The sequence below is a fragment of the Mobula birostris genome, chromosome 18, assembly GCF_030028105.1.
Source record: "Mobula birostris isolate sMobBir1 chromosome 18, sMobBir1.hap1, whole genome shotgun sequence".
In the NCBI taxonomy this organism is placed as follows: domain Eukaryota; kingdom Metazoa; phylum Chordata; class Chondrichthyes; order Myliobatiformes; family Myliobatidae; genus Mobula; species Mobula birostris.
The window spans coordinates 39955135-39981192 of NC_092387.1; the positions used below are offsets into that span (position 1 = coordinate 39955135).

The window sequence follows — 26058 nt, forward strand, 5'->3', positions numbered from 1 at the left end:
GTTTTCGTTTTTTTTTATATACCGTTTATCTGTGTTTAATAAATATTTTCTTGTTTTTATATAACCTGTCTCTATTGATACTCATTGTTGCTGTTTACATAACACAATGCTCCAGGAAAGTAGACTACAGCTTAGATTGACACTGTAAAGAAGTAGAATTTATTCAGTATTAAGTTGTTGCTTCCTAACCCCAGCATCAGTGTTAGCTTTTAGTCTGAGAGTTTTAGTTATCAGCCCTGTTGGTCTAGTGTTTATCATTTTTCCTTTTGTTCTGCACAGTTCTTATTAAAGTTCAGCGAGCATTTCATCTGCTTCAGTATCTCTCCCTCTGTACTGGGGCCATAACTGCACACCTATATCACCTCAAGTACACCATGTTGAAATCCCTCTTCAGTACAGATGGAAATGCCCAAGAATCTCCATGTTTAGTCTTTGCTATCACCTTGTATTGGGCAAAAGAGAATGGGATTGTGCTTAGACACATTGTCCAACAATCACTGCCTAAAACTGTGCCCAAATCACGTATTATAATGCTTGAAACAAGTAGACTTAGGTGGACATTAAAATCTTCATAAATCCAAGAGATTCTGGAGATGTTGAAAACCTGAGCTCGACGCACAAGATGCTGGAGAAACTCAGTAGGTCAGCTGCATTAATGGAGAGGAATAAACGGGTGACACTTTGGGCTGAGAAATTTCATCAGGACTGAAAAGGAAGGGCGGGAAGCCAGAATCTACAGTTTACATTCCATCAGGCAATTAAGCAGGCAATGTCAAATACAAGGATCAGAATCCCAACAGTATTTTCGGTACAAGTACCTTTAAACCAAGAACTACTAACGAACAGTTTATTTTAAAACACTTCTTACAATGGTCTTTGTCCAGGTGTTTGAGAGGAAGGCCTTGAATGCACTTCTAATCAGCTACCGAGGCTGGGTGATAAGCATGTATGCCAGGACAGAGACATAGAATCATGCACCACAGATAAAGAGCTTTCAGGCCCACTGTCCATACTGAGCATTGAGCAGCCATTTACTCTTATCCTATTCTATATCCTACATCCCCATCAACTCCACCGAAATTCTACCACTTGCCTGCACACCAGAGGAAATTGGCCATGACCAATTAACCTATCAGTGTGCACTCCTCAGCAGGACACCCATGGGAAGCCTGCTCAGCCATGAGGAAAACATGCCAAACACCATACAGACAGCACCTGAGGTCATGATTGAACACGGGTCACAGAAGTGGTGAGAAGCAGATCTAACAGTTGTGTCACCGCAGAGACCGCAGCATTATCTCTCCATAAAGCAAGCATTTAAGAATACAGTACATGCAGAGTAGCCACAAACAAGTGAAAATCTGCAGAGCAACACAGACAAAATGCTGGAGGAACTCAGCAGGCCAGGCAGCATCTATGGAAAAAAGTACAGTCAACGTTTCGGGCTGAAACCCTTCAGCAGGACTGGGAAAAAAAAGCTGATGAATAGTTTTAAAAGGTGGGGGTGGGGGGAGGGGAGAGAGAACCACCTGGTGATAGGTGCAACCTGGAAGGGGAGGGATGAAGAAAAGAGCTGGGAAGTTGATTGGTGAGATGAGATGAGAGAGTGAAGAGGGGATGGGAAATGGAGAAGGGGAGTGGGGATTGGGGAGGCATTACCGGAAGTTTGAGAAATTGATGTTCATGCCATCAGGTTGCAGGCTGCCCAAACGGACAATAAGGTGTTCTTCATCCAACTTAAGTGTGGCCTTGTCCCAACAGTGGAGGAGGCCATGGATGGACATATTGGAATGGGACTGGGAAGTGGAATTAAAATGGGTGGCCACTGAGAGATCCTGCTCCTTCCGTCAGACAGAGCGTGAAGCGGTCTCCCAATCTACTTTGGTCTCACTGACGTACAGGAGGCCACACCGGGAGCACTGAACACAGTAATTGACCCCAACAGACTCACAGGTGAAGTGTCGCCTCATTGTTTAGGGCCCTGGATGGTCATGAGGGAGGAGGTGTAGGGGCAGTTGTAGCCGGTCAGCGGTGTAGTGGCATCTGCACTGGACTTGGAGGCAAGTGGTCCCAGGTTCGAATCCGGCCATCTCCTTGCACGCTTTCCATCCGTACTGGGTTGAGCGTTGAGCTTGCAACTCGGTCTCGTAAGGCAGACAAATACTAAAGAAACGGCAAGATTGCTGCCTGATGCCGCCACAAGGCGCAGAGAGGAACAACAGTATGCAGAGTAAGATTAACAAGGTATGACACGTAAGGGCTTAAGTTGTCTACTAGGTTCCAGCATTCACTGTCAATCTCCCCTCATCAAGCTGCAGAGACAGTGTCTTTCAAAGCCAAGCACCCTAAGTAACTTGGTTACAGTACCACTGACGCTCCATGGATTAAAGGACTACCTTTGTGATTACTGGTTCTGCGAGTCACAACAGGCATCTTGGGTAACGTCTTGCGATGTAACCTCTCCCTTATCACTGAGCTCTGGTCGCGCTGAATCACATCGCTGTTCCTCTGCTCTCCCTCATCCCTCTGTAAAGAGATCAAAAGAGAATTTGAAAGAATATTCGTGGTGAGGAAATTCTCTACCAAGCAGCAAAGTGTTCCTGTTTTAGCAGAATTAATTTTCAAGGCTTGCCACACTGTAGAGAAATAAATCTTGACAGCACTTCAAATTCAAGATGCAACTTAACACTAAACACTATGACACTATTCCATACACTTCATAGGTTATAGGTCAATAGCCGGCTGCACTCATTTATGTTTCAGATAAGCACCTACAACATATTAAGAATAATTCGTAGTCTGTGAAATGTGATCTGATCACCAAGTCTACAAGGAATGATTGTTCCAGGTTAATAACTGCTCCGGCAAGAAAAGCACTCATGGACCACAGGGAACAGTAGCACACTTTCCTCCAGCCCAAACAAATTTACTGTTACATTGCTAATTTTATATCACCCCTTTTATTCTACCTTTTTAAAACACCGTATATACTACATCAACTACACTCCCTCAACATATAGTCAAGGGACAGTTAATTTTGTCCCAGATGATTCTTGAATATCACCCAGCACAGGGGTTCAGCTGACCAGTCTGTAATGACTGGATTTATTCCTGCACCCCTTTCTGACAATGATTTCATATATGCAATTCTTTATTCCTCAGGTAGCACTCCTCCAAACTCCGGATGTTTAGAAGGCTGTGGCCAGGACTGCTGCAATTTATCCTCTTACTTCCCTCAGTAACCTGGACCAGCCGTTTCATTCAATTTACGGTACCTATAAAGTTTCATCTCCGCCCCCCCCCCCCACCATCTTGGAATTGTTCCTATTTTATTGTTTTACAACATTGAATCACAGTGAATTTAATTTGGCTTGTTTGACACTGAACATCAGTAAAAGACTCTTTCATGCCCAAGTGAAAACAGATCTCTACAAAGTGATCTAAATTAATGACAAATATAAAACACAAGTTAATTGATTGCTTCATTACTCACCCCCTTCAAGTCAGTATTTAGTCAATGCACCTTTGGAAGCGATTACAGCCTTGAGTCTAGTGGATAGGTCTCTATCAGCTTTGCACATCTGGGCACTTCAAATTTTCCCCATTTTTCTATACAAAACTGCTCAAGCTCTGTCATATTGCACGGGGATCATGAATGAACAGCCCTTTTCAAGTTCAGCCATAAGTTCTCAATTGGATTGAGGTCTAGACTCTGACGGCCACTCCAGGACATAACTTTGTTGTTTTAAGCCTCGTGTAGCTTTGGCTCTAAGCTTGGGGTCATTGTCTTGCTGGAAAACAAATCTTCTCCCAAGTCACAGTTCTCTTGCAGACTGCATTAGGTTTTCCTGCAGGATTTCCCTGTATTTTGCTGCATTCATTTTACCCTCTTCCTTCTCAAGCCTTCCAGGGTCTGCTGCAGAGAAGCATCCCCACAGCATGATGCAGCCACCACCATTCTTCACGGTATGATGGTGCGGCGTTTGGCTCACGCCAAGTACGCCATTTAGTCTAATGGCCAAAAAACTCAATTTTGGTTACATCAGACCACAGAACCTTCTTCCAGCTGACTTCAAAGTCTTCCATATGCCTTCTGATAAACTCTAATGAAGATTTCATACGTTGTTTTTTCAACAGTGGCTTTCTCTTTGCCTCTCTCCCATAAAGCTGCAACTGGTGAAGCACCCAGGCAACAGTTGTTGTATGCACAGTCTCTCCCATCTCAGCCACTGAAGTTTGTAACTCCTCCAGTTGTCATAGGTCTCTTGGTGGCCTCCCTCACTAGTCCCCTTCTTGCACAGTCACTCAGTTTTTGAGGATGGCTTGCTTTTGGCACATTTACAGATGTGTTATATTCTTTCCATTTTTTGATGATTGACTTAACTGTATTCCAAAGGATATTTAGTGACTTGGATATTTTCTGGTATCCATATCCTGACTTGTGTTTTTCAATAAACTTTTTACGGAGTTGCTTAGAGCGTTCTTTTGTCTTCATGGTGTAGTTTTTGGCAGGCAGGCTACTGACTCACCAGCATTTGGTCCCTCCAGCTACAGGTGTATTTTTATCACAATCAATAGGAACACCTTGACTGCACACAGGTCTCCAAAATCAGATTTTAATTTAACTAATTATGTGACTTCTAAAACCAATTGGCTTCACCAGTGATGATTTGGTGTAGAGGTGCGAATGTTTTAAAAAGTAATTGCACAGCTTTAGGTTAAATGAAATGAAATCAATTCAAAAGCAGGAAGCACTCAGTAACATTCTGTTGCCATGTCTGTGAAACTAAAACTGAAGAGGTCTTAATGGTGAGATACAAGGGGCTAACGAGATGCTGGAATCAAGAGTAAAAATCAAACAGTGGAGGAACTCCAAGGCTCAATTCAACTCAGTGAAGGAAGGAGTACCTGTGGGTCGGGAGAGGCAAAAGAATTGTCAAGGCTTCGGGTCAATACCAAGTATCAGGACAGAGAGTGAAGAGGGAAGAGAGCTGATATAGAGGTGAGAGGAAGGGGCGAGATAGGAGCTAGTAGATAATATGTGCATGGTGAAGGGATGAGGATACAGACTGTGCATGTTCTTGCTGTGATCACGTGGGCTCTCCTTTCCCTGATACTCCAATTTTCACTCACTTCCTAAAGGTGAGCTCGTAGGTTTACTTGCAACTGCAAAATACCCCCTGTGCAGCCAGGTGCTGAAAGATTCAGCAGCAATTGATAGAATTGTGAGAGAGATTGTGGGGCTATCCTCATCACCATCCGAAAGTCTGTCAACAATAGTTGCGCTATCGGCAAATTTATACTTGGAGATTGAGCTGTATCCAGTCACACAGCAGTGGATGTAGAGAGCATAGAGCAGTGGGCTAAGCACACATCCCTGAGGTGCGCCAGTGTCAATTGTGAGTGAGGTGGAAATGTTATTTCTGATCTGCACTGACTGTGCAGGGAAGTTCTTCAGGGTTCTGACCCATTGATTTCCTCTCTGCAAGTGTCACTAATACAGATTGCCAGGTTGTCCCTTTAGTTGCCGCTTGTGCAAATTGCCTGTCACACCTCTCCAAATCACAACAGCTGTGATTCAAAAGTGCTCCGTTCACTCTAAATTGCACCGAGACTGTGAAATGTGTTGCATAATCACAATCTCTTTACATTGCTTTGGAGATTAACACCACATGCAGTAGTATCTAAATATGCAGACAGCTACAAATCATAGAGTACTGCTTTATAAAACCAAATAAATAAAACGGGAGTAAATTAGAAAGTGTTTGATATAATCCAACATTAGTAGATTTTTTTCTAGGAGAAGGGGGTGTTACGACAGTAATTCATTTGTCATGGAAGCTAGGAATAATCACAGAGATTTTGGGGACGTTGGTTTGTCGGATAATAAAAATACCAACACAGGTTGATACAAAAGCAATGGAAGTTTGCTTTATCACACAAACAATTAATGAGCTAGGGTAAAACCTTGATGGTTAAGGTGTTTCATGTTGCTGTACTCCAGGTGCTGAGTTATAGGAAGGATATTGAGGCTTCAGGATGCATACAATGCTGAATGACTGAAGTGTTGCCCAGTAGGAAGAGGAGGAAACACATGTGGAAGATTGCAACCACAAGAGATTAAGAGGTTATGCAGATGCTGGAAATCCAGAGCAACATACACAAAATGCTGGAGGAACTCAGCAAGTCAGGCAGCATCTATGGAAAAGAATAGACAGTCAACATTTAGGGACCAAACCCTTCACTGGGATCCTTCGTCGGGCTGAAGGATCTCGTCTTGAAATTTTGACTCTTTATTCATTTCCATAGAGGTTGCCTGAGCTGCTGAGGTCCTCCAGCATTTTGTGTGTGATGAAGATTGCAGTTAATTGACAGAATAATTTGAATTAAGAGGTAAGTAGAGTTGAAGATTAAAGAAAGATATATTGGTAAGATATAAACAGGTTGCTCAGCGAGCTTAGAATGAATGCCAAAGAGTAAGCCTGTAACAGAAGGCAAGGGAAACTTCTTTACAAAATTCAATTTCTAGTTGATGCACACACAAGGTTGATATTCAAAGCTAACCCTAGAACAAGGAAGCAGCTCCATCAAGAAGCATTTTCCTGCCTGAAAATCCACCACTTATTCTCCATTAAGAGGTAACAGCAGTCAAGCCCTCAGCAGGAGTGGCATTCTCTGTGAACCGCACCAGCAGGCACAGGAAGGGCTTCTTCTCTGAGGCTGTGACCCTGCTGAACCTCACATCACAGTGCTAAGCAGTATTGCACCCATATTGTACTGTCTCAGTACTTTATATTTGTGTGCTGTAACACTTACTTTTTATTCGCAGTTATTTCGTAAATAACAATATTCTTTGCATTTCTGGTTAGGTGCTAAGTGCATTTCATTGGCTTTGTATCTGTACTTGGCACAATGACAATAAAGTTGAATCTAATCTAATCTAGTCCAAATGTGGAAGTCAACACAAATGTGCAGCATTATTGACCCAGTATGATGATGGTTGTTCTGACAGCAGAGATATCCAGGCTTCAATAACTCAGCTGGCACAAGAAGGCAATGAGTAGATCATAGCTGAATGTTTTTTTGTGGAGGGCCTTCACTTTGATGTTAAATATCGGCCAGGCTCTCTAGACTTAGAAAACTACTCAGGATAATTGCATTGGAGTCACTGATGAATCCATCACCACAGCTTGAAACTGTAAGTTGTATCAGGTGGGTGCAAGAATTTATTTGAAGCACCACACTCTTGCTGTTATTTAATGTAACTGTGGTGACACTGAGACCTTGTCATCAAGAGTGGTTACACATGGATAGCACTCTTTATTAGAAATGTCAACTGAATTCAACACGGCTTGATATTCTGCAGGCTGTGCTGCTTCCAACTGTTAATTTTCTTCACATTTCCTCTGTTTTTTCTTAATTCATGGTTGAAAAGTGAGTTTTGGTTGCAAGACCAGGATTTATTGCCCAACCCTAATTGGTCTTAAACGGTGACAAAGAACCTCCAAGAGCATTATGTAGAATAGAGTGAAAGGCCTGAAGATGGAGAGAACGATTTCATTAGGAAGATATTCTAGGATCTGAGGACCCTTCAAAACTGAGATGAGGAGGAATTTCTTCACCAAACACATGCTGAATCTGTGGAATCCGTTGCAACAGAGTGTTGTGGAGGCTGTCATTGGGCATATTTAAGGCAGAGATTGACAGATTCTTGGTTGGTAAAGGGGCTAATAGTTAATTGTAGAAGGTGGGATCTATGATTGAATGGGGAGCAAACTCAGTGGACCGAATAGCCTAATTCTGTTCCTCAATCTTGTGGTCTTCTGGTCAGAGTGACTTGCTAGGTCACAGCAGAGGGATAGTTCAGAATTAACCAGGTTTGTAGATCTGGAGTGACAAATAAGCCAAACCACATAGGAACACCTGGTGTAAGAGCATTGGAATATTGTAGTTGGTAGGCTATGTTATGATTGGTCAGGGCATTATGGTCTTATGGACATTATTATGGCAATACTAGGAGTATTGCTTCATGTTTTGGTCATCATATTATAAGAAGTTTGTGATTAAATTGGAAAGCGTGCAAAAAAGATTTACAAGGTCATTGCCAAGACTCTAAGAGCTGAGTTACAGGGAGAGTTTAGATTCACTGGGACTCCACTCTTTGAAATGTAGGAGACTGAGGGGTGTTAAATAATGAGGGGCATAGATAGGCTGGGTGCCCTTTTTTTCCCTGTGTTGGAGTATCAAAAATTAAGAATACATAGTTTTAAGGTAAGAAGTAAAATGTTTAATAAGAGCCTGAGGGGCAACCATTTTTACACAGCAAGCAGTAGATATAAGGAGCTAGCTGCCAGAGGAAATGGTGAGGCAGTCACATAAGATACATTTAAGAAGTATGTGGATAGGCAAATGGATGAAAAGAGTTTAAGGAGATTGGGGCTAAGTTCTGGGAAATGGGATCAGCTTGGATATACATCTTGTTTGGCATGGACAATTGTTAGCCGAAGGGCCTATTTTATGCTGCACGGTCGTCTGTCTATTCCCATGGTACCAGATTCCTTTCCCGAAGGACATCTGTGTAACCAACTGTCAATGAAAATGACAGAGGCAGATAAATAAGGTACATTTAAAATGTATGTGGAAATGTATATGGATGACAAGAGTTTAGAGCAGAGGTTCCCACCCTGGAGTCCACAGACCCCTTGCTTGATGGTATTGGTCCACAGCTTAAAAAACTTTGCAAACCCCTGGAGAGGGATATGGACCAATTACTGACCCTCTGCAGTCTCTTGCAATCCCATGCAGTGGAGCTTCGAAAGCAGGCTGTGATGCAGTCAGAATGCTGTCAATGTTATTCTATAGGAATTTGCTAGTTTTTGGTGACATACCAAATCTCCTCAAAATCCTAAGGAAGTAGAGCTGCCGATATGCCTTCTTCATGACCTGCATCAAAGTGCATCTCTCATCAAAGAATGCATAAATTATACAACCTTGAGATTTGTTTGGGGCCTGTTTAGACCTCGAAAAGATTAATTATTCACTTCTTAATTCAGACATAAAGTTTCATAAGGAGTGGGGACCTTTTCTTGAATATTTTCATAACTATTCTTTACGCTAAGTTTGTCCATTTATTTGTATGCTACAGTCCCTTACTTTCAGCTTTTTTTTGTAAGTTACACAGTTTTTTGTTGTGAATTACATTATACTTTTGGTAGTCAGCATTATACTTTCTTTTTTCCTATATATAGTTACAGTTCTCTGGGGTTGAATGTTCCAATTATTTTTTTTTCTTTTATATGCAGAAATGGTTGGCCTGGGTTTTTTTTTCAGTAGGAGGTTGGGGTGGATACTAATTTTACATAATTCTCTTTTGGGTGCTTTTTCTTTTTGTTATGAATTACATATTGGATTTGTTTGTTTCGCACTGTATAAATCTCCATTTTGTTGTTGGGTTTTTTCCTGTAGTTTCACTGTAGAAATGCATAAAAAATTAATTTTGAAAAAAGAAAGATTTGTTTGGTTACAGGCAGTCTCAAAGCAAGGAACCTGAAAGAACCCAATTAACAAAATAAGACCAACCCCCCCCCCCACCGTGCCCACAGAGAAAGCATGAAAAAACAAAACAAATCCTGTACACAGTACAAGTGAGCAACTACAACAGCATTCCAAACCAAACTGAGTCCTTAGATCCAAATTCCCAGAGCAGGCCCAAAGCCTCAGTATTCAGTTCATCATGTTAGCAGGGAAAATCACCACAAAGATTGCAGACACGAAGCACAGCAGCCGGGGGCAGTCACATAGCCTTAGCGTCATGGAGAGAGAAGTCACCAGACTATCTGGGATGGCGTTTAAATTGTCCGAAACATTGCACTAAGACCTGGACCCTCCACCAACAAATCGCTCCGGGCCTAGATTTCACTGCTAGAGGAGCCGGTTTCGACCTCTCCATATTGGCTTGACGCCCAGAGTGTTTCAACCTTGCCCGACTCGCGACACCCTGCCTTTCCAGTCAACATAGGCAGGCATTCAGATTGTCCAAACTGCGGATTGTATCTTGCATTGCAACCCGGGCCTCGCCGCAGAGAATTGCTCCTGGCCTTGAACATGCTGCCCAGCAATTCACTTCTGACCTAGATATCGCTGTCAAATAAGCCGTTCTCAACCTCTCCAATTGGGCTCAGCGCTTTGATTGATCCACCCTCCTACCAAGGTTAGTTGGACGAGCATCAGAACTTCTCTGCCTCGCCTTCTCCCCTCCGAATCATTCACTCCAACCAGCATGGCTCCAACTCCAAATGCGTTGATTTTGCAGCACACCAGCAGGGCATATCCTGCAAATTCGCTTTGCCTTCACTCGTTTCTTCGTTGCATGCAATGATAGTTTACCACAACTAACTTCAAAAGAAGTGTTATTTATAATGGCTTTAATTGAATTCTTTTGCTTTCAAACTACCGGTAAGCTGCTACACATCTTTGGTAGCACCATCTTAAACCTGAAGGTTCTGTTGTTCAGACCAGGAGAGATCCTCTGAGATATGGAACCCAGGAACTTGAAGGTGCACACCCTTTCCACTGCTGGCCCCTCAGTGAGGATTGGTGGGTGTTCTCCCAACTTCACCTTATTCAATTCCACAATTAGTTCCATGCTCTTGCTGACTTTGAGTGTAAGGTTGTTGCTGTGATTCTACTCAAGGTTGATGTTGAGTTGATCTGTCTCACTCCTGCACACCACCTCTTCAGCATCTGAGATCTGCCAACAACAGTGGTGTCATTGGCATGACTGTTGGTATCACCACAGAATCAGCCAATACACTGCTGCAATGTACCTTTAAGGGATTAGTTGATTAATGACTCCTGCCATTGTCGTATCAGCTGGCAATGCAGAGAGGCTGGAACAGTTCTGGGGGAATTTGTAACTTGGAGAGACACTACTGCCGTTTTCCATGTCTGAAAAAGGAAAGTAACCAACGTTCCCATTTCTGACCAAAGGTCCAGTAATCCTTTCCATGTTGTGCATCAGATTTCTCCATTAATGAGTAACTCCAGCAAGACGCATGCTGAGGCACTGCTTTCTGGTGAAGGAGCATGATCAAAATTTGCCCCCTGATAATCCCTCACAGAAGTTGTTTCTTAATAATTTTCATATTTTTCCATCACTCTGAATAACTTCAGATCATGACCTTTCTGTTTGGCTGAACAATAACAAGTTATGAAGACATTGTGCACTCACACAAAATTTTTGAAAACATTTCTCAGATCCCAAAAGAGAAGGTTGCTCTTTACTCCGTCAACCTTGCAACGTCCTCCTCCTAAACACCTGGGGACTGGAGACTAAATTCGGAGAGCTGTCTCACAGTCTGATAATGCAACAGCCTGACACAGTTGCACTCACAGAATCATCATTCATTGCGTGCCAGATTTATCCAACCTGAGCAATGTGTCAGAGTTCTATCTCAACAGCAGATGCAACTCCTGATTACCAGCTACTGTCCTCCCTCAGCTGAGGAATTAGTGCTCTTCCATGTTGAACAACACATGGAAGAGGTACAGAAAATAACAAGGGCACAAAATGTTCCCTGGATTGGGACCAACGTCCATCATCTCATCCTCACCAATCAACCTGCTGCAGGTACATCAGCCCATTACAGTACTTAAGTGCAATGTACTGTTCTTGTGGGGGGTGTATAGACTCAAAGCAGATGAAAACTCAAAGTGGGCATCCTGAAGGTTCTGAAGACCATTAGCAACAATAGAAATGTCCACCAGCACAAGCTGTAATCTCATGGGGAGGCGCATCCCTCCCTCTGCCACTGCAAACCTGGGGAATCAACCCTTATTTCGTACAGAAAGGCATGCTGGGAGTGGCACCAGGCAATCCAAAAGTGAGTTGGGAACCTGGTGAGGCCCCATCTCCTGTACCTAGACAATCAGGCACTGGACTACCTGCCTGTTAAACAATAAGTTTAGCTTATATAGACAAAGTTAAGCAAGGCTACAAATTTTGGCCCTGCTACATCTAGTCATGAATGGTAGTGGAGATTAAACAGCTAACAGGAGGAAATTAAACAGCTAACAGGAGGAAACGGTTTCATCAACATCACAGCCTCAGAGATGGTAGGGACCCGCTGTCATGGTCCAGTCCGTGAAGTCCGCATTCTGGTTCACGGTCTGGTCCGTGGACTCAGGACCTGGGTCTTCCAGCTGTCCCTTGTTAGAGTTGATCATTGGCACCTGATTCCCATCTTTGGGCTTGCAGTATAAGTAGCCTTGGGATTGAGTGTGGGCTGCTGGTTTGCTTTGTCAGTTTCCCTTAGAGCAACCTGCTGGTGGAAGGCTACAGCAGCCAATTGCCATCTTTAGGCTGTGTTGGGGAACCATCCCCTCATGGAGCCTTGCTGTCAGTAGTTGGAGCTGTCTTTGTGGTATGGATTCAGCTGTTTCCTGGGCCAGCTGAGAGGCTGCCAGCCACTCTGAGCTAGGTAGGGATCTGGCTGTTTCTGTAGTTAGCTGAGGTTGCTGGCTAAACTGAGACTTGGAGCCAGCATGGAGCAGAGATAGAACTGTCTGTTGTTCTTTGGTGTTTGTCTCTTATTGTCCTTGCCTCTGTGGGGTAAGGCAGGCTGTCTTGCTGGTGCCCTGTGGGGGGGGGGGGGGTCATGTCTTGTGTTGTCCTTGCCTCTGTTGGGTAAGTCTGGCTGTTCTGCCATTACCTGATGGAGAAACCTGTCCCACCTTGGTGTGGAGATGAAGTTGAGTTCTGGCTTGTTGAAGAATAAGTCCTGGCTCTATGTTAATGTTCAGTTCCCAGTCCGTCTCTCAGCTCCAGTCTCTGAGTTATCAGCCTCTGCATTTTGAGACAAGGACCCCGGAGCCAAGCCCCTGGGACCGGAGGCTCGAGGACCCCGGAGCCAAGCCCCTGGGACCGGAGGCTCGAGGACCCCGGAGCCAAGCCCCTGGGACCGGAGGCTCGAGGACCCCGGAGCCAAGCCCCTGGGACCGGAGGCTCGAGGACCCCGGAGCCAAGCCCCTGGGACCGGAGGCTCGAGGACCCCGGAGCCAAGCCCCTGGGACCGGAGGCTCGAGGACCCCGGAGCCAAGCCCCTGGGACCGGAGGCTCGAGGACCCCGGAGCCAAGCCCCTGGGACCGGAGGCTCGAGGACCCCGGAGCCAAGCCCCTGGGACCGGAGGCTCAAGCCATTTCATGTCCTTGCCTGGTTCTGGGGTCCAAGCCTGGGGCAAGGCCCAGGTTCTGGGTCCTTGGCCAGTCTTGGGCTCGGAGTCCAGGTCTTGTCTCCTAGTCCATGGTTCCTAGTCCTGGCCCCCCTTTCCCTAGCCCAAGTCTGCATTCTTGTACCTGCTCCTGGTCTGAATCCTGTCATGTCCCTACTCTAGGCAAGTCCTGTTCCTTGTACTCCAGTGTCTGTGTCTTGCATTTGGGTCTGTTCCCAGCCACCACCTTGTGACACCGGCACGTGACTGGAAAAGACAAGGCTAAGTATTCACAATACCTTCTGTAAGAATGCAGAACAGACAATTGCATCTCCCTCCTGAGATCCCCAGCTCTACCAAAACCAATCTACAGATGATTTGATTTGCTCCACAAAATATCAAGAAATAGCTGAGTACACCAGATACGGTAAAAGCTATAATCCAAACAGCGGCAATGCTCCAGAAACCAGCTGTGCTTCTAGCCAAGTTACAACACAGGCATCTATCCAACAGGATGGAAAATTGCCCGGCTATGTCTTGTTTACAAAAGGCAAGACAAGTCCAATCTGGCTAATTACTGCTTAACCAATCTACTCTGTATCATAGGTAAAACATTGTAAACTTTCAACAACAATGCTAACAAGCAGTACTGACTTACTAAGAATCTGCTCGCTGACTCCTAATTTGGGTTTCACAGCAACATTTATCTCAAGACCTCATCAGAGCTCTGGCCCAAAGACTAACCACAGAGTGGAATTCCAGAGGTAAAAGAGTGACTGTGCTTGAGTGATTACGACATCAAGATGTCCTGGTATAACTGAAGGCATTGAGCATCAAAAGTAAACACTCTAGTGGTTGGAGTCAGAGTTCACACAAAAGAAGCTGACTGTAGTAATTGGAGGTCAACTCGCAAAGCCTGGTACTTCACAACAGTACTTCCTCAGGATAGTGGCCTGAGCCCAACTATCTCCAGCTGCTTTATCAATGACCTCCCTTTCACCATAAGACCAGAAGACAGAATGTCCACTGATTGTACAGTCAATTCCATTCATAATTCCTCAGCAAATGAAGCAATCCGTCTGCATGAAGCTTAATTTTGGAACCATTCAGGAATGGGTTTGATATGCACCAGTAAAGACAGTGGCCAGACAATGAACGTTTCCAACAAGAAAGAGTCTGACCAGCTAACCCTTCATAGCATTCCCAATGCTAAAACCACTACCTACAACTTGGCTATTACCAGAAGCTCAACTGGGCTTGTCACATAAGTCCTGAGGCCATAGAAATGTTCAGAGGCTATGAACCCTGAGACCGGTGACTCACCATTTGAAATCAGACCTTCGAGTCTGCTTCACCATCCATCATGGCTGATTTATTATCCCTCTCAACCCCATTTTCTTGCCTTCTCCTTGTAACCTTTGATACCCTGACTAATCAAGAACCTATCAACCTCCACTTTAAATATACCCAATGATTTGGCCTTCACAGCTTCACCATCCTCTACTTAAAGAAATTCCTCCACATCTTTGTTCGAAAGGGACACCCTTGTATTCTGAGGCTGTGCTCTAACCCTAGATTGCCCTGTTGTGGTCTGTAACTCCAAAACATTAAACTAATCCAAAGAAAGACATGGGAGTCCAAAATGCGAGTTTAACTTTGTGCTTATTTTTAAAAGAAGCACATGCATATCATGTGATTATGTCATGATGTATGCATTTCACCTATTTTTACATATAATCATAATGGATTACATAAACAACAAAGAATGCTTCATCAAGCAATATATTTACACTACTTAAATATTACTGAAATATTAAATACACAACACTCCTACCTGCTTAGCTATAAACTCCAACTCAATATAGAATGCATCTCAGCTACACAATATACTACATAATACAACTACTATACAGACATCCACAAGATAGTAAATTTTCAAAATGTCCCATTCAGGCCCAAAAATTTAATTACTGCGAAGGCTTTCTTATTCATGTGGAATAATGCCTTTCCTGCCAAAGGGGGTCACTCTGCTTGGCAGGTGAGGCTTGTGGCTGTGAAAACAATCTCTGGGATCTTCTCCATGGTGGCTGCAGGAGTTGATTCTGACACATCAGAAAGAGGTTCTGACAGCTCTAAACACCTTTCTTCTCCTTCCCTTTTCTTCGTCTTGTTTGTGCACTTTGATCTTGGGAAGTGCATTTAATTCACTGGTTTATTCTCTTTTTCATGCTTCTATTGCTTCATTTACGATCTGATCTCTTCTCTTGGTTTCCTCATCCACACCAAGATCCAACGAATCCTGTTTTCATTTCTCCACTGCCTCTTTTTTACGTGATTCAAATTTTCAGTATTATTTATTCTTGTTTCACAAAGCAGCATGGCATATCATAGAGCAGATACAGTCCCGCATATTTACACAGCCATCCCATGACAGGAAAACAAATAAAACTTAGAAACAGCAAAAAGCTCTAATTTAAGTTTAAATTAACATACAACCAAAATTGATCCTACGCGTCTTGCACTTTTCCCTCACTAATAATTCTTCCCAATATGTGTTCATATGATGAAATCTTAATCATTTCCTCAGTCCATTCCTTCACAGTGGGGTTTTTCTGGGTTTTTCAAGTTTTGCAATACAATTCTTGCAACTGTGATGAGACCCACCTTTTAAGATAGTAAATTTGTCATTGTTTACATTAGGTATCATTGTCCTATCACCCAAGAGATAAAACTGTGGGCACAAGGGTAGTGTGGAACCTGTCCAATTCCCCAACAAATCAAGAACTTTACACTAAAATGGACAAACCATAGAACATTCCCAAATCATGTGAAAATATGTGCTCACCTCATTTTTACATTTCCAGCATAAATTATCAACAATCAACAAGGTAGAAGGAGATGATTTATTAAATTCAAACGTTCTGCATAATCACTCAAAGAGTTGAACTGCACGTGCACGTAACGAGAACTATATAACTCTTCTCTTTCTACCTTAGGCCACGAACTTATCAATCACCCTTGCTGGGGACCACTTTCTAGAGGTCCAAGATGCCGACTTCTACAAAGGAGGGATCCCTATGCTCCACGACCGCTGGACTAAGTGTGTAAATGTAGGAGGGGATTACGTTGAAAGATAAATGTGCTAGGTTTTCTAAAATGGACTCCTACTTTAGGCCACAAACTTATCAATCACCCCTTGTATTTATACTTGAGATTTGTCTCCTTACAGACAGCCAAAAAAGAAACCCAAAGCACAACTAAATGAACACGCAGTGCATCATTAAGCCCACCTTTGAGCTGACAATCTCTTCACTTCAGCCACATATACTGAAATGGACTCCCCTTCCTTTTGATCCAGCTTATGAAACCTAAAGAGTTCTACAATCAACAAGGGTTTCGGTTCTAAATGTTCCTGCATTACTTTTACCATATGGGCAGCAAAACTCATTTTGGTTGGTTTGGTTGAAGCAGTCAAACTCTGAAGCACACTTGTTTTTCATTGACTTTAAAATACTGCTCAATTTGCTCAGTATACATGAGCCAGTTATCCGCTGTGTAATGGACCGCATCAATCTTTCCGATGTAGCCAGCCATTTCTGCTCTATTTTATGATTATTATCACCTAGTATTCACAGTTTATGAACTCCTCAATTCTTCCATTTTCTGCCTTTTTTCGAACTCGGCCATTTCTACATCTGCTATGCTGTGTTTTTACTTGACTGTTTCTCGCTGCACTTTTTTTAAAACTTGAATGCTTCACTGCAATTCCACACTATGGTATCCATCTCGGGTTTGTTTTAAAAATACCTCATCACCACTGTTACGTTTGGTTGCTCCAAAACATTAAACTAATTTAAAGAAAGAAACAAGAGTCCAAAATGTGAATCTAACTTTGTGTTTACTTTTAAGCAAGGTTCATGCATATCATGTAGTAGCATCATGACGAATGCAATTCATGTATTTTTATAAATAACCATAATGAATTATATAAACAACAAACAATGCTTAATCAAGATTACTCAAATATTACCGAAATATTAAAAACACAACATGCCCTACTACAGGAAACATCCTCTCCACAGTGACTCTATCTAGGACTTTCCCCGGAGATACATGCATATACATATTGTCCTTGCTTTATTCAATCATGAGGAATCCACAAGCATAGATGAAGTATAACAAATAAAGTTACGAAAGTGACCCGACCAAGCAAAGATGCAAAGTTTATGGTTGCCAAGACTTTATTTAGGTTATACAGCGTTCCCAATTTAGCAAGAGATTCAAATGTGGGCCAGGCAGGAAAGGCATCCAAAGCTGCTAATTCGGAAGGAGACAGCTGGAAAAGTAGGGCAACAGGAGCAGCTCAGACACAGGGAGGATGTACCTTTGACAAAACCTCTCTGCAGGTTATACTTTCCCTTAATATTACAAATGCTTCACTCTTTAAATGCAGCTGGCTACAGAACCTCACATCCTTCATAATTCCCAGAGCGTTTCCTTGATGGTACGAAACACTTCCAGCCTCCCGAAGTTATTGGATCCATGGCTGATTTACAAGTAAACAGAATTCAGCGATGTTGCGATTACAGTAATGGGACTAAAGAACTCTGAGGCCAGGCAGCATCTATGGAATAGGGAGTCCTGATGAAGGGTCTCAGTCCGAAACATCGACTCTTTTCCACAGATCCTCCCTGACCTGCTGAGTTCCTCCAGTATTTTGTGTGTGTTGCTTTGGATTTCCAGCATCTGCTGATCTTCTTGTGTTTGAACTCTGAAGTCATATTGGGAGAGGATATCAGCAGTGACTTTAATGACCCTGCATTTTCTTCCTTGCTCTCAGGATATAACAAAATGTATTGACTATACCTCATTGGTATATGCTGAGAGAAACTTTGCAGATACTTTCCTGATCTTCACTGATATGCCATTGCAATGCTGAGGGAGAGCTGCAGTTTCAGAAATCCCCACCTATTACAAGACATTAAACAAAGGCCAAGTCTGCACCTGTCAGGTGAAAAATCAGGATCTCTGCAGAGCCCAGTGCATCTGCGGATGTGAACTTCCCACTATTCAGATCATTTACAGTAACAGGTGCGTAAAAAGGGCCTGAAGTATCATTTGGGGAACTGAGTCACCCCAACCACAAACTGCTCCAACTACTATCATCTGGGAAACTGTACTGCAGCATTAAAGCTAGGACCAACAGGCTCCGGAACAGCTTCTTCACTAGGCTATCAGACTGATTAATTCACACTGACACAATTGTATTTCTAAGTTATATAGACTGTTCTGTTGTATATCTTACAGTACATACTATTTATTATACATTACTATAATCTGCACATTGCACATTCAGACAGAGATGTAACGTAAAGATTTTTACTCCTCATGTATATGAAGGATGTAAGAAATAAAGTCACTTCAATTCAGTTCTGAGATTGGCTCCACCCAGGCCACGCTCTTCTCTTGCCCCTGCCTGCAGGTAGAAGGTACAAGAGCCTCAGGACTCACACCACCAGGTTCAAGAACAGTTACTACCCCTCCACCATTAGGCTCTTGAACAAAAGATTAGCTACACTCATTTAAGGACTCTTTTATCTTGTTATTTCATGCTCATAATTTACTGCTATCTCTTTATACCTATCTTTGCACACTTTGTTTACAGTTAACAGTTCCTGATGTTTACAGTTTAGTTATTGTTCTGTAGATTTGCTAAGTATGCCTGCACAAAAAGAACCTCAGGGTTGTATATGGTGACATGTATGTACCCTGATAATAAATTTTACTTTGAACTTTGAAAATAAATAAGTAATGTGAAAGACAAATAACCAGATAGTGTTCATGGGTTCAAGGACCATTCAGTAATCTGATGGCAGAGGGAAAGCAATTATTGTTAAATCACTGAGTGTGGGTCTTCAGACTCCTGTAGCTACTCCCCAGTGGTAGCAATACGAAGAGGGCATGATACAGATAGTGACACTTTAATGGTGACATTGCCGTCTTGAGGTACTGCCTCTTGAAGATATCCTTGGTGCGATAGTTTTGTGTGATAGAGCTAGCTGAGTCGACACCCCTCTGCATATTCTTGTGGTCCTGTGCATTGGAGCCTTCATATCAGGCAGTGATGCAAGCAGTCACAATGTTCTCCACCATACATCTACAGATATTTGCTAGAGCTTTTGGTGGCGTACCAAATTTCCTCAAACTCCTAGTGATGTAGGTGCACCTTCTTCATGAAGTTGGATCCAGAGTAGATCCTCGGACACGTCAATGACTAGGAACTTGAAGCTGCTCACCTTTTCCAATGCTGACCCCTCAACAAGGACTGGTATGTGTTCTCCTGAATTCCCCTTCCTGAAGTCCACAATTAATTCCTTAGTCTTGCTGATGTTGACTGAGAGGTTGCTGTTGTTAAATACACCTCAACCAGGTTAAATATGCTGTAGCACTATTTTGCAGAACCGTGGGTGCAGGTTGGAATAGGGGTGCTGTGGGGAAGTTGGGGTGGGGGATGAATGCCTTTGGTGTCCTGGGCATGTATTATCCCTTAATCACCGTCACTTAGAACTGTTCTATCTCATTACCATTGTTGGTATTGTATTAGTGGATCATTATCACCTGTACCCAGGTACAGTCCAATGCTTTTGTTTTGCGTGCTGCCCACTGATCATGCCACACATCAGGGGTCCCCAACCTTTTCTGCACCGTGGACCGGTTTAATATGGACAATATTTTTGCAGACCGGCCGACCGGGGCGGGGGGGTGGGGGTTGCTGTTCAAGTAGGGTTAAACTCACCTCAACATATCTTTTACAGTTAGGGTTGCCAACTTTCTCACTCCCAGATAAGGGACAAAAGTAGCAGTCAAATCCCGGGACACTTTACTGCAGGAAAAACTACCATGACGCCTTGCACGGGCACCTGAGTACACATGCATGACATGCGCATGTGAGGTGCGCATGCGCGTACATGCCGATTTTTTTCAGTGCAAATTGGTTTTGCCTTCATCTTCCCAACTACACTGTACATACATTATTTCTATTTTATATAGGCTGTGTATTTATCATATCATTCCTGCTTTTACTATATGTTAGTGCTATTTATTTTCACTTTTATGTGTTATTTGGTATGATTTGTTAGGTTATTTTTTGGGTCTGGGAACGCCCAAAAATTTTTCCTATATAAATTAATGGTAATTGCTTCTTTGTTTCACGCTATTTCGGCAGGAAAGGTTTCATAGGAACGCTCTACCTTAGCGGGGGAAATACGGGACAACCCAATTTAGCCCAATATACCGGATGTCCTGGCAAATACAGGAGAGTTGGCAACCCTATGTTCAAGTTCAACAGTGCGTGACAGGGAATGAGGAAAGGTGCAGTTGACTCATATTGTTTCCTCACAGCCCAGTAGTACATGCTCTGCGGCCTGGTACTGGTCCACGGCCCGGTGGTTGGGGACCGCTGCCATACATTATCACAGTGAGGTAGGAGAAGGGAAAATAGAATACAAACCATAGTGTTTCAGGTACAGAGGAAGTGCAGTGCAGTTAGACAAATAAAGTACAAGAGCCATGACGGGGTACATTGGGAATTCAAAAGCTGAAGAGTTCAATATTTAGCATCCGAGTGGTCTGTTAATAGTGGGATAGAAGTTGTCCTTGAGTCTGGTGATCCATGCTCTTGGGCTTTTGCATATTCTGTGTGATGAGAGGCCTAGGCGAGCATGGTAAGGACCCAAGTGCTGGAGTATCCAAGACTAGAACACAGACACGATTTTGAGACCGAGACGAGAACAGGGTTCTTGACTGGATGCTAAACGAGAACCTGACAAGACTAGACAAAAACTCAAACAAGACAAAAATCCTAAATGTAATCACAGGCAAAACGGAAGTTGAGCTGATGATTGAGCACCAGACACAAGTTCAGGTGCTCTTTAAATATCCAAAACTTGGTAGGAAACATGGCCACCAATTAGCAGAGCAGGCCGGAATCTTTGAAGGGACTGTGCCAGCTATCCGTACTCCAGAGAATCGGAGCGTTTAAGTCTAGAGGCTGCACAGTCGGGTGCATATCATAACATTCTGCCTGACAGCAGAGGTGAGAGGGTTTTGATTATGGAAAACAGCAGGAAGTGCAGACAAAGTCAATAGAGGAGAGGTTAGTTTGTTTGATGAACTGGGCCATGCTGACAACTCTCTACAATTGCTTGAGACATCATTTATTAGTCAGACTTGCTACAATACAACTGACACACTCTGATATCATAAGAACTTTGCTGTTTAGGAGGATAAATATTTGGTGCCTCATTGTCAAGTAACCAACATATACTTACTGTCACATATTTTCCACCCTGAAAATGCACAGTCAATGTGATGACATGAAGCAATTAGTAAGCAGGAGACCTTTCCTTTTGTTAATATTATCCTTGCTCTTATCAGTCTGAACTCATCCACCATATGGCAATGCATTTACATAGCACTTTATCATCCAAAGGAGCGACACTGGATAGCTACATGGATAGTGGGGTATGGAAGGCTATGGTCTCGGTGCAGATCGATGATGGTAGGCATTTTAAATGGTTGCAGCATGAACTAGATGGGCTGAAGGGCCTGTTTCTGTGCTGTACTTCTCTATAACTCTATGTTATTGGACAAAATTAGATACCTGTCACGGAAAAGCAAATGGAAGGATACCAGGTCAAAGAGGTAGGTTTTAATGAGCATCTTAGCAGAGAAAAGAGAGGGAGTGTTGTCCGGAATTGCTGTTGCCTCACTAAATCTGTTGGAATTAAGCCTTTCTCTGAACTGTGATCACATGTCACAGCAGCACAGGAAAAAAAGGAGGCCGGACCCAGTCATAACAAGGAGTTGTTCTCTTTGTTTCTCATGATTTTTGTTTCTCTACTTAACTGGTGTCCGCTGTACACCATTGGCAGTGATGGCCCCTGGGAACTCACTTCCATGTTCACTCTTATAAAGAACTGCCTATTACTGACAGAAGTGAAGGATTCGTGGAGCCAGAGGTGGGCAGAAAATGCTGCCCATGAAGAGTGATTGCCAAGAAGACAAACCATGCCAAGCTGTCCAACCAATTATTGCACTGGATGAAGATACACTTTATTACGGATGTATAATCCCAGCAAATGAAAATCATTTGGGTGGCACTGTGGCACAACTATTGGAGCTCCTGTCTCAGAACGCAAGAGACCAGGGTGCAATCCTGACCTCTGATCTGTTGGGAATTTGGATGTTCCCCCTGTGATCGCAAGTGCTCCAATTCCTTCCAACATCCCAAAGATGTGTGGGTTGATGGCCACTGTAAATTGCCAAGCATGTAAGTGAATGATAGAGTGTGCGGGCATTTGAAGGGAACTTGTGGAAAACAAAATGGGATTATTGTAGGATTAGTGTAAAAGGGTTATTGATGTTGCTGAAAGATCACTTCCCATGTTGTATACCTCTATGAATAAACTGCAGATACTGAAAATCTGAAATACAAACAGAAATAGGTCAGACAGCATCTGTGTAAAGAGAAATAGGTAAGGTTTTAGGCTGAACACCTGAATTCTTTCCTCAGGAATTCTTTCTGGCTAAAGCATCAGATGATCCTTGCTGACTCTATATCTTCTGAATCTCCCTGTCCATGGAACAAATGCAATCCAATTTCTAAACCTTTACTTTGAGGCCTAGAGCAGATCAGCCATGATCATGTTGAATGTTGGGACAGGCTTGAAGGCCTTGTGACCTACTCTGCTGCTATGCTATTGTGTTCTTAAGTTCAGTCGAAAAAAAATTGTAGTCCCATCACCTCATGAACATAGATATTGGTTTCAAAATGTAATTTCAGTCTCAGCCAAATGATTCAATGAAAGGCAGCATTTGTAGAGTCAAGAGTTAGTGGTGCAGGTTGAAGATGCTATCAGAATGCCTGGTGATTAGTTGTCGACAAATTGCACTGCTTCACAATGGCTTCTCATTACAAACATACCCCACCCCCCCCCGCCCACACCTCATTTTCGTCATCAACGCTGCTTTTCCATTGGACGGAGCAGAACACCTGCAGGAAGGGAACAACAAGGATGAAGAAGCATCAACCTATGACTGGGTTAAGGGTGAAGGGCCTTCAAACAGAAACATTAACTCGGTTTCTCTTTCCACAGATGCTGCCCGAACTGCTGTGTATCCCTACATTTTCTGACCTTATTATGCAATCCAGCTGCTCAAGGAAGATGGCTGCAGTACAGTGTTGGTAGTGAGCAATGTTTAATTTGGAACTTTGTACCTGAAGAATGTACTAATCAAATCAAACCTTCACTCTCTTTTCATTACAGAAGCAGCAATGATTAGGCTAATTATATGATCATCATAAAACTGTAAGATGTAGAAGCTGAGTTAGGGCATTTAACCCATTGAGTGGCTCTGCCATTCTATCGTGGCTGATTTACTTTTTCATACCCATTCTTCTGCCTTATGACCGTAACTCTTAACTCTCTTACCAATCTATGAATCTCTGCTTTAAATACATCCAATGACTTAGCACTTACACAGAGTCACCATTGAAGAAATTCCTCCTCATCTCAGTTCTAAAGGGACATCTATTTACTCTGAGGATCAACCCTTGGATCCTTTGCTCTCATACTAATGCCAACATCCTCTCCATGTTCACTCTATCCAGGCCGTTCAATATCTGAAAGGTTTCAATGAGATTCACCCTCATCCTTCTGAATTCCATCGAGTTCAGGCCTGGAGCTTTAAGCCTTTCATTTCTGTGGTTATTCTCAAGAAAAAAGCAACATTGTCAAACTGTACAGGCTTGTCGGAATTGTCAGCTATAGAAGAACAAAGGCAGAACATTTATTTCACATCACTGACCTCCGCTGTGTTTCCTACTACTAGTTGAACAAGTTTTCTTAGGGATGTACTTGTTGGGGGCCCTCCCGAGCTCTGCCAATATGCCTTGCCAATGTGTAAAACGGTCTCCAAGGATACTCTCTTGTTCGGAAGGTCCTCACACATTCGCAGAAGGAGTTGGTTCAGCTGGTCACTAAGCTGGATTGGCTGTCAAAAGCATGGGGAAAAAAATGGTAAAGAAACAAAAGAACTAAAATATCCCTCTTTAATTTCAGAGTAAAGTAATCCAAAAGAATCCTATGATTACAGAGGCACTTGATATAATCTTCAGCGGAGTAGTGACAAATCAGGTGATTAGGTGGATTTTTTTATGCTTGACAAGCAAATGATTAAACACTTCAACAAGCTTTGAAAAATCCCAGCTATTCCTTTGATGAAACAGTGAGCTTCACTGCAAACAAACAAAAACTTTGGAAGAGTGGTGAGGAGGGCCATTTGGCCCATCATATGCTAGCTCATTGTAAAAAGTGCCCAATTAGCTCTATTCCTACTCTTTTCGCAAAGATTATCACAACATGGAATGAGACCCATCCAGACCCAGCAATATAAGGTGGAAAAGGCATAAAGATGTACACTTTGGTATAAAAAAAGGTAGAGAAGTAGATTATTAAGTGTAATTAAGAGGTGGTGGTGCCCTGATGGTCTGGAAATTCTTGTACATTAATCACTGAAAGATAATGCATAGTGCTATACAAAACTAGGAAAGCATATGGTAAAGATTTGATGGCAAGAATAGAGACAACTTGCTCCAATTACACAGAGCCCCAGAGAGACTGCATTTGGAATATTGAATACAGCTCTTGTTTCTGAATCAACGGTCTGAATACGGCAAAGGTTTACAAATAGATTCCTGAGATTGGGATGCATGTTTGGGCAGTGGGTTGTATGCAGAAATTAAGCATATTATACCTATACTTATTACGGTTTCGCAGAATGAGAGGTAATCTCTTTGAAATATGCAAGGGTGTGATAGAGTAGGTGCAGATATGAGAATTCCCTTGGCAGGAAGGTGTAGAATGGGTGGATAGTGGGGGAGGGTATGTGCTATTGTTTCTGGTTAAGGATCAACCATTCAGTACAGATTTGGGAAGAAACACAAAGCCAGAGGTATTGAACCCTTGCAATCCTCCATGACCTTCCTGCAGTTCTCTACCAGGAAGGTCATGGAAGCTCAATCCTGCAATTTATTCAAAATAGAGATAGATTTTGAGATATTAATGGAATCAAGTGACACAGAGTGAGAGGAGAGAGGTGGGTCTGAGATAAAAATGAGCAATGATCTTAACAGACAAAGGGGCTGAATGGCCTATCCTGCCTTCCAGTTCCAGTCCTTCCTCTTAGGAATAATAGAGAAAATGGGAAAGTACCAGCTAGTTTTGCCACTGCATTTTATCCACACTCTTTAGTTTCTGCTCTAAAAGGTGACAGGTTGTATGTGTAGTTTACTAGCTTCAATAGAATTCAGTCATATCTCAGGAGGAATCTGATGTTTCTCACCTGTGCTTCTGGAAGCTGGTAATCCGCTGCCCAGTACAGAGTCATCCCGAGTGAGTACACATGCATCTGAAAACAAAGGAGAAAACTGGTGAAGCAGAAACTCAAACCAAACCAGAGACCTGCAAAGGAAGGAAGAGATTAAGCCACATGGGAACCATGGAGTGCTGGGAAAATTTGACTCATGGCCACAGGATAATGGGAGAGGTGCCTTTCTGACTGGAGGTGCAAGGATCCGTACTGGGAACTCTGTTGTTTGTGATAAATACTTAGTGGCTACTTTATTAGGGACACCTGTACACATGCTCATTAATACAAATATCTAATCAGCCAATCATGTGGGAGCAACTTGATGCATAAAAGCATGCAGGCATGGGCAAGACATTCAGTTGTTGTTCACACCAAACATCAGAATGGGGAAGAACTTTGATCTAAGTGACTTTGATT

At 42.9% G+C, this 26058-nt stretch overlaps 1 protein-coding gene across 1 annotated transcript in view; it reads right to left on the reverse strand.

Annotated features, from left to right (window-relative positions):
- ptpn20 (protein tyrosine phosphatase non-receptor type 20) overlaps positions 1–26058 on the reverse strand; it is a 412353-nt gene that overhangs the window by 291592 nt on the left and 94703 nt on the right. Inside the window, exons 4-6 of the mRNA XM_072282567.1 lie at positions 25615–25680; positions 24079–24264; positions 2397–2526 (exon numbers count right to left, since the gene is read on the reverse strand). Coding sequence (XP_072138668.1) covers positions 2397–2526; positions 24079–24264; positions 25615–25680 — 382 coding nt within the window. The remainder of the gene's footprint in view (positions 1–2396; positions 2527–24078; positions 24265–25614; positions 25681–26058) is intronic.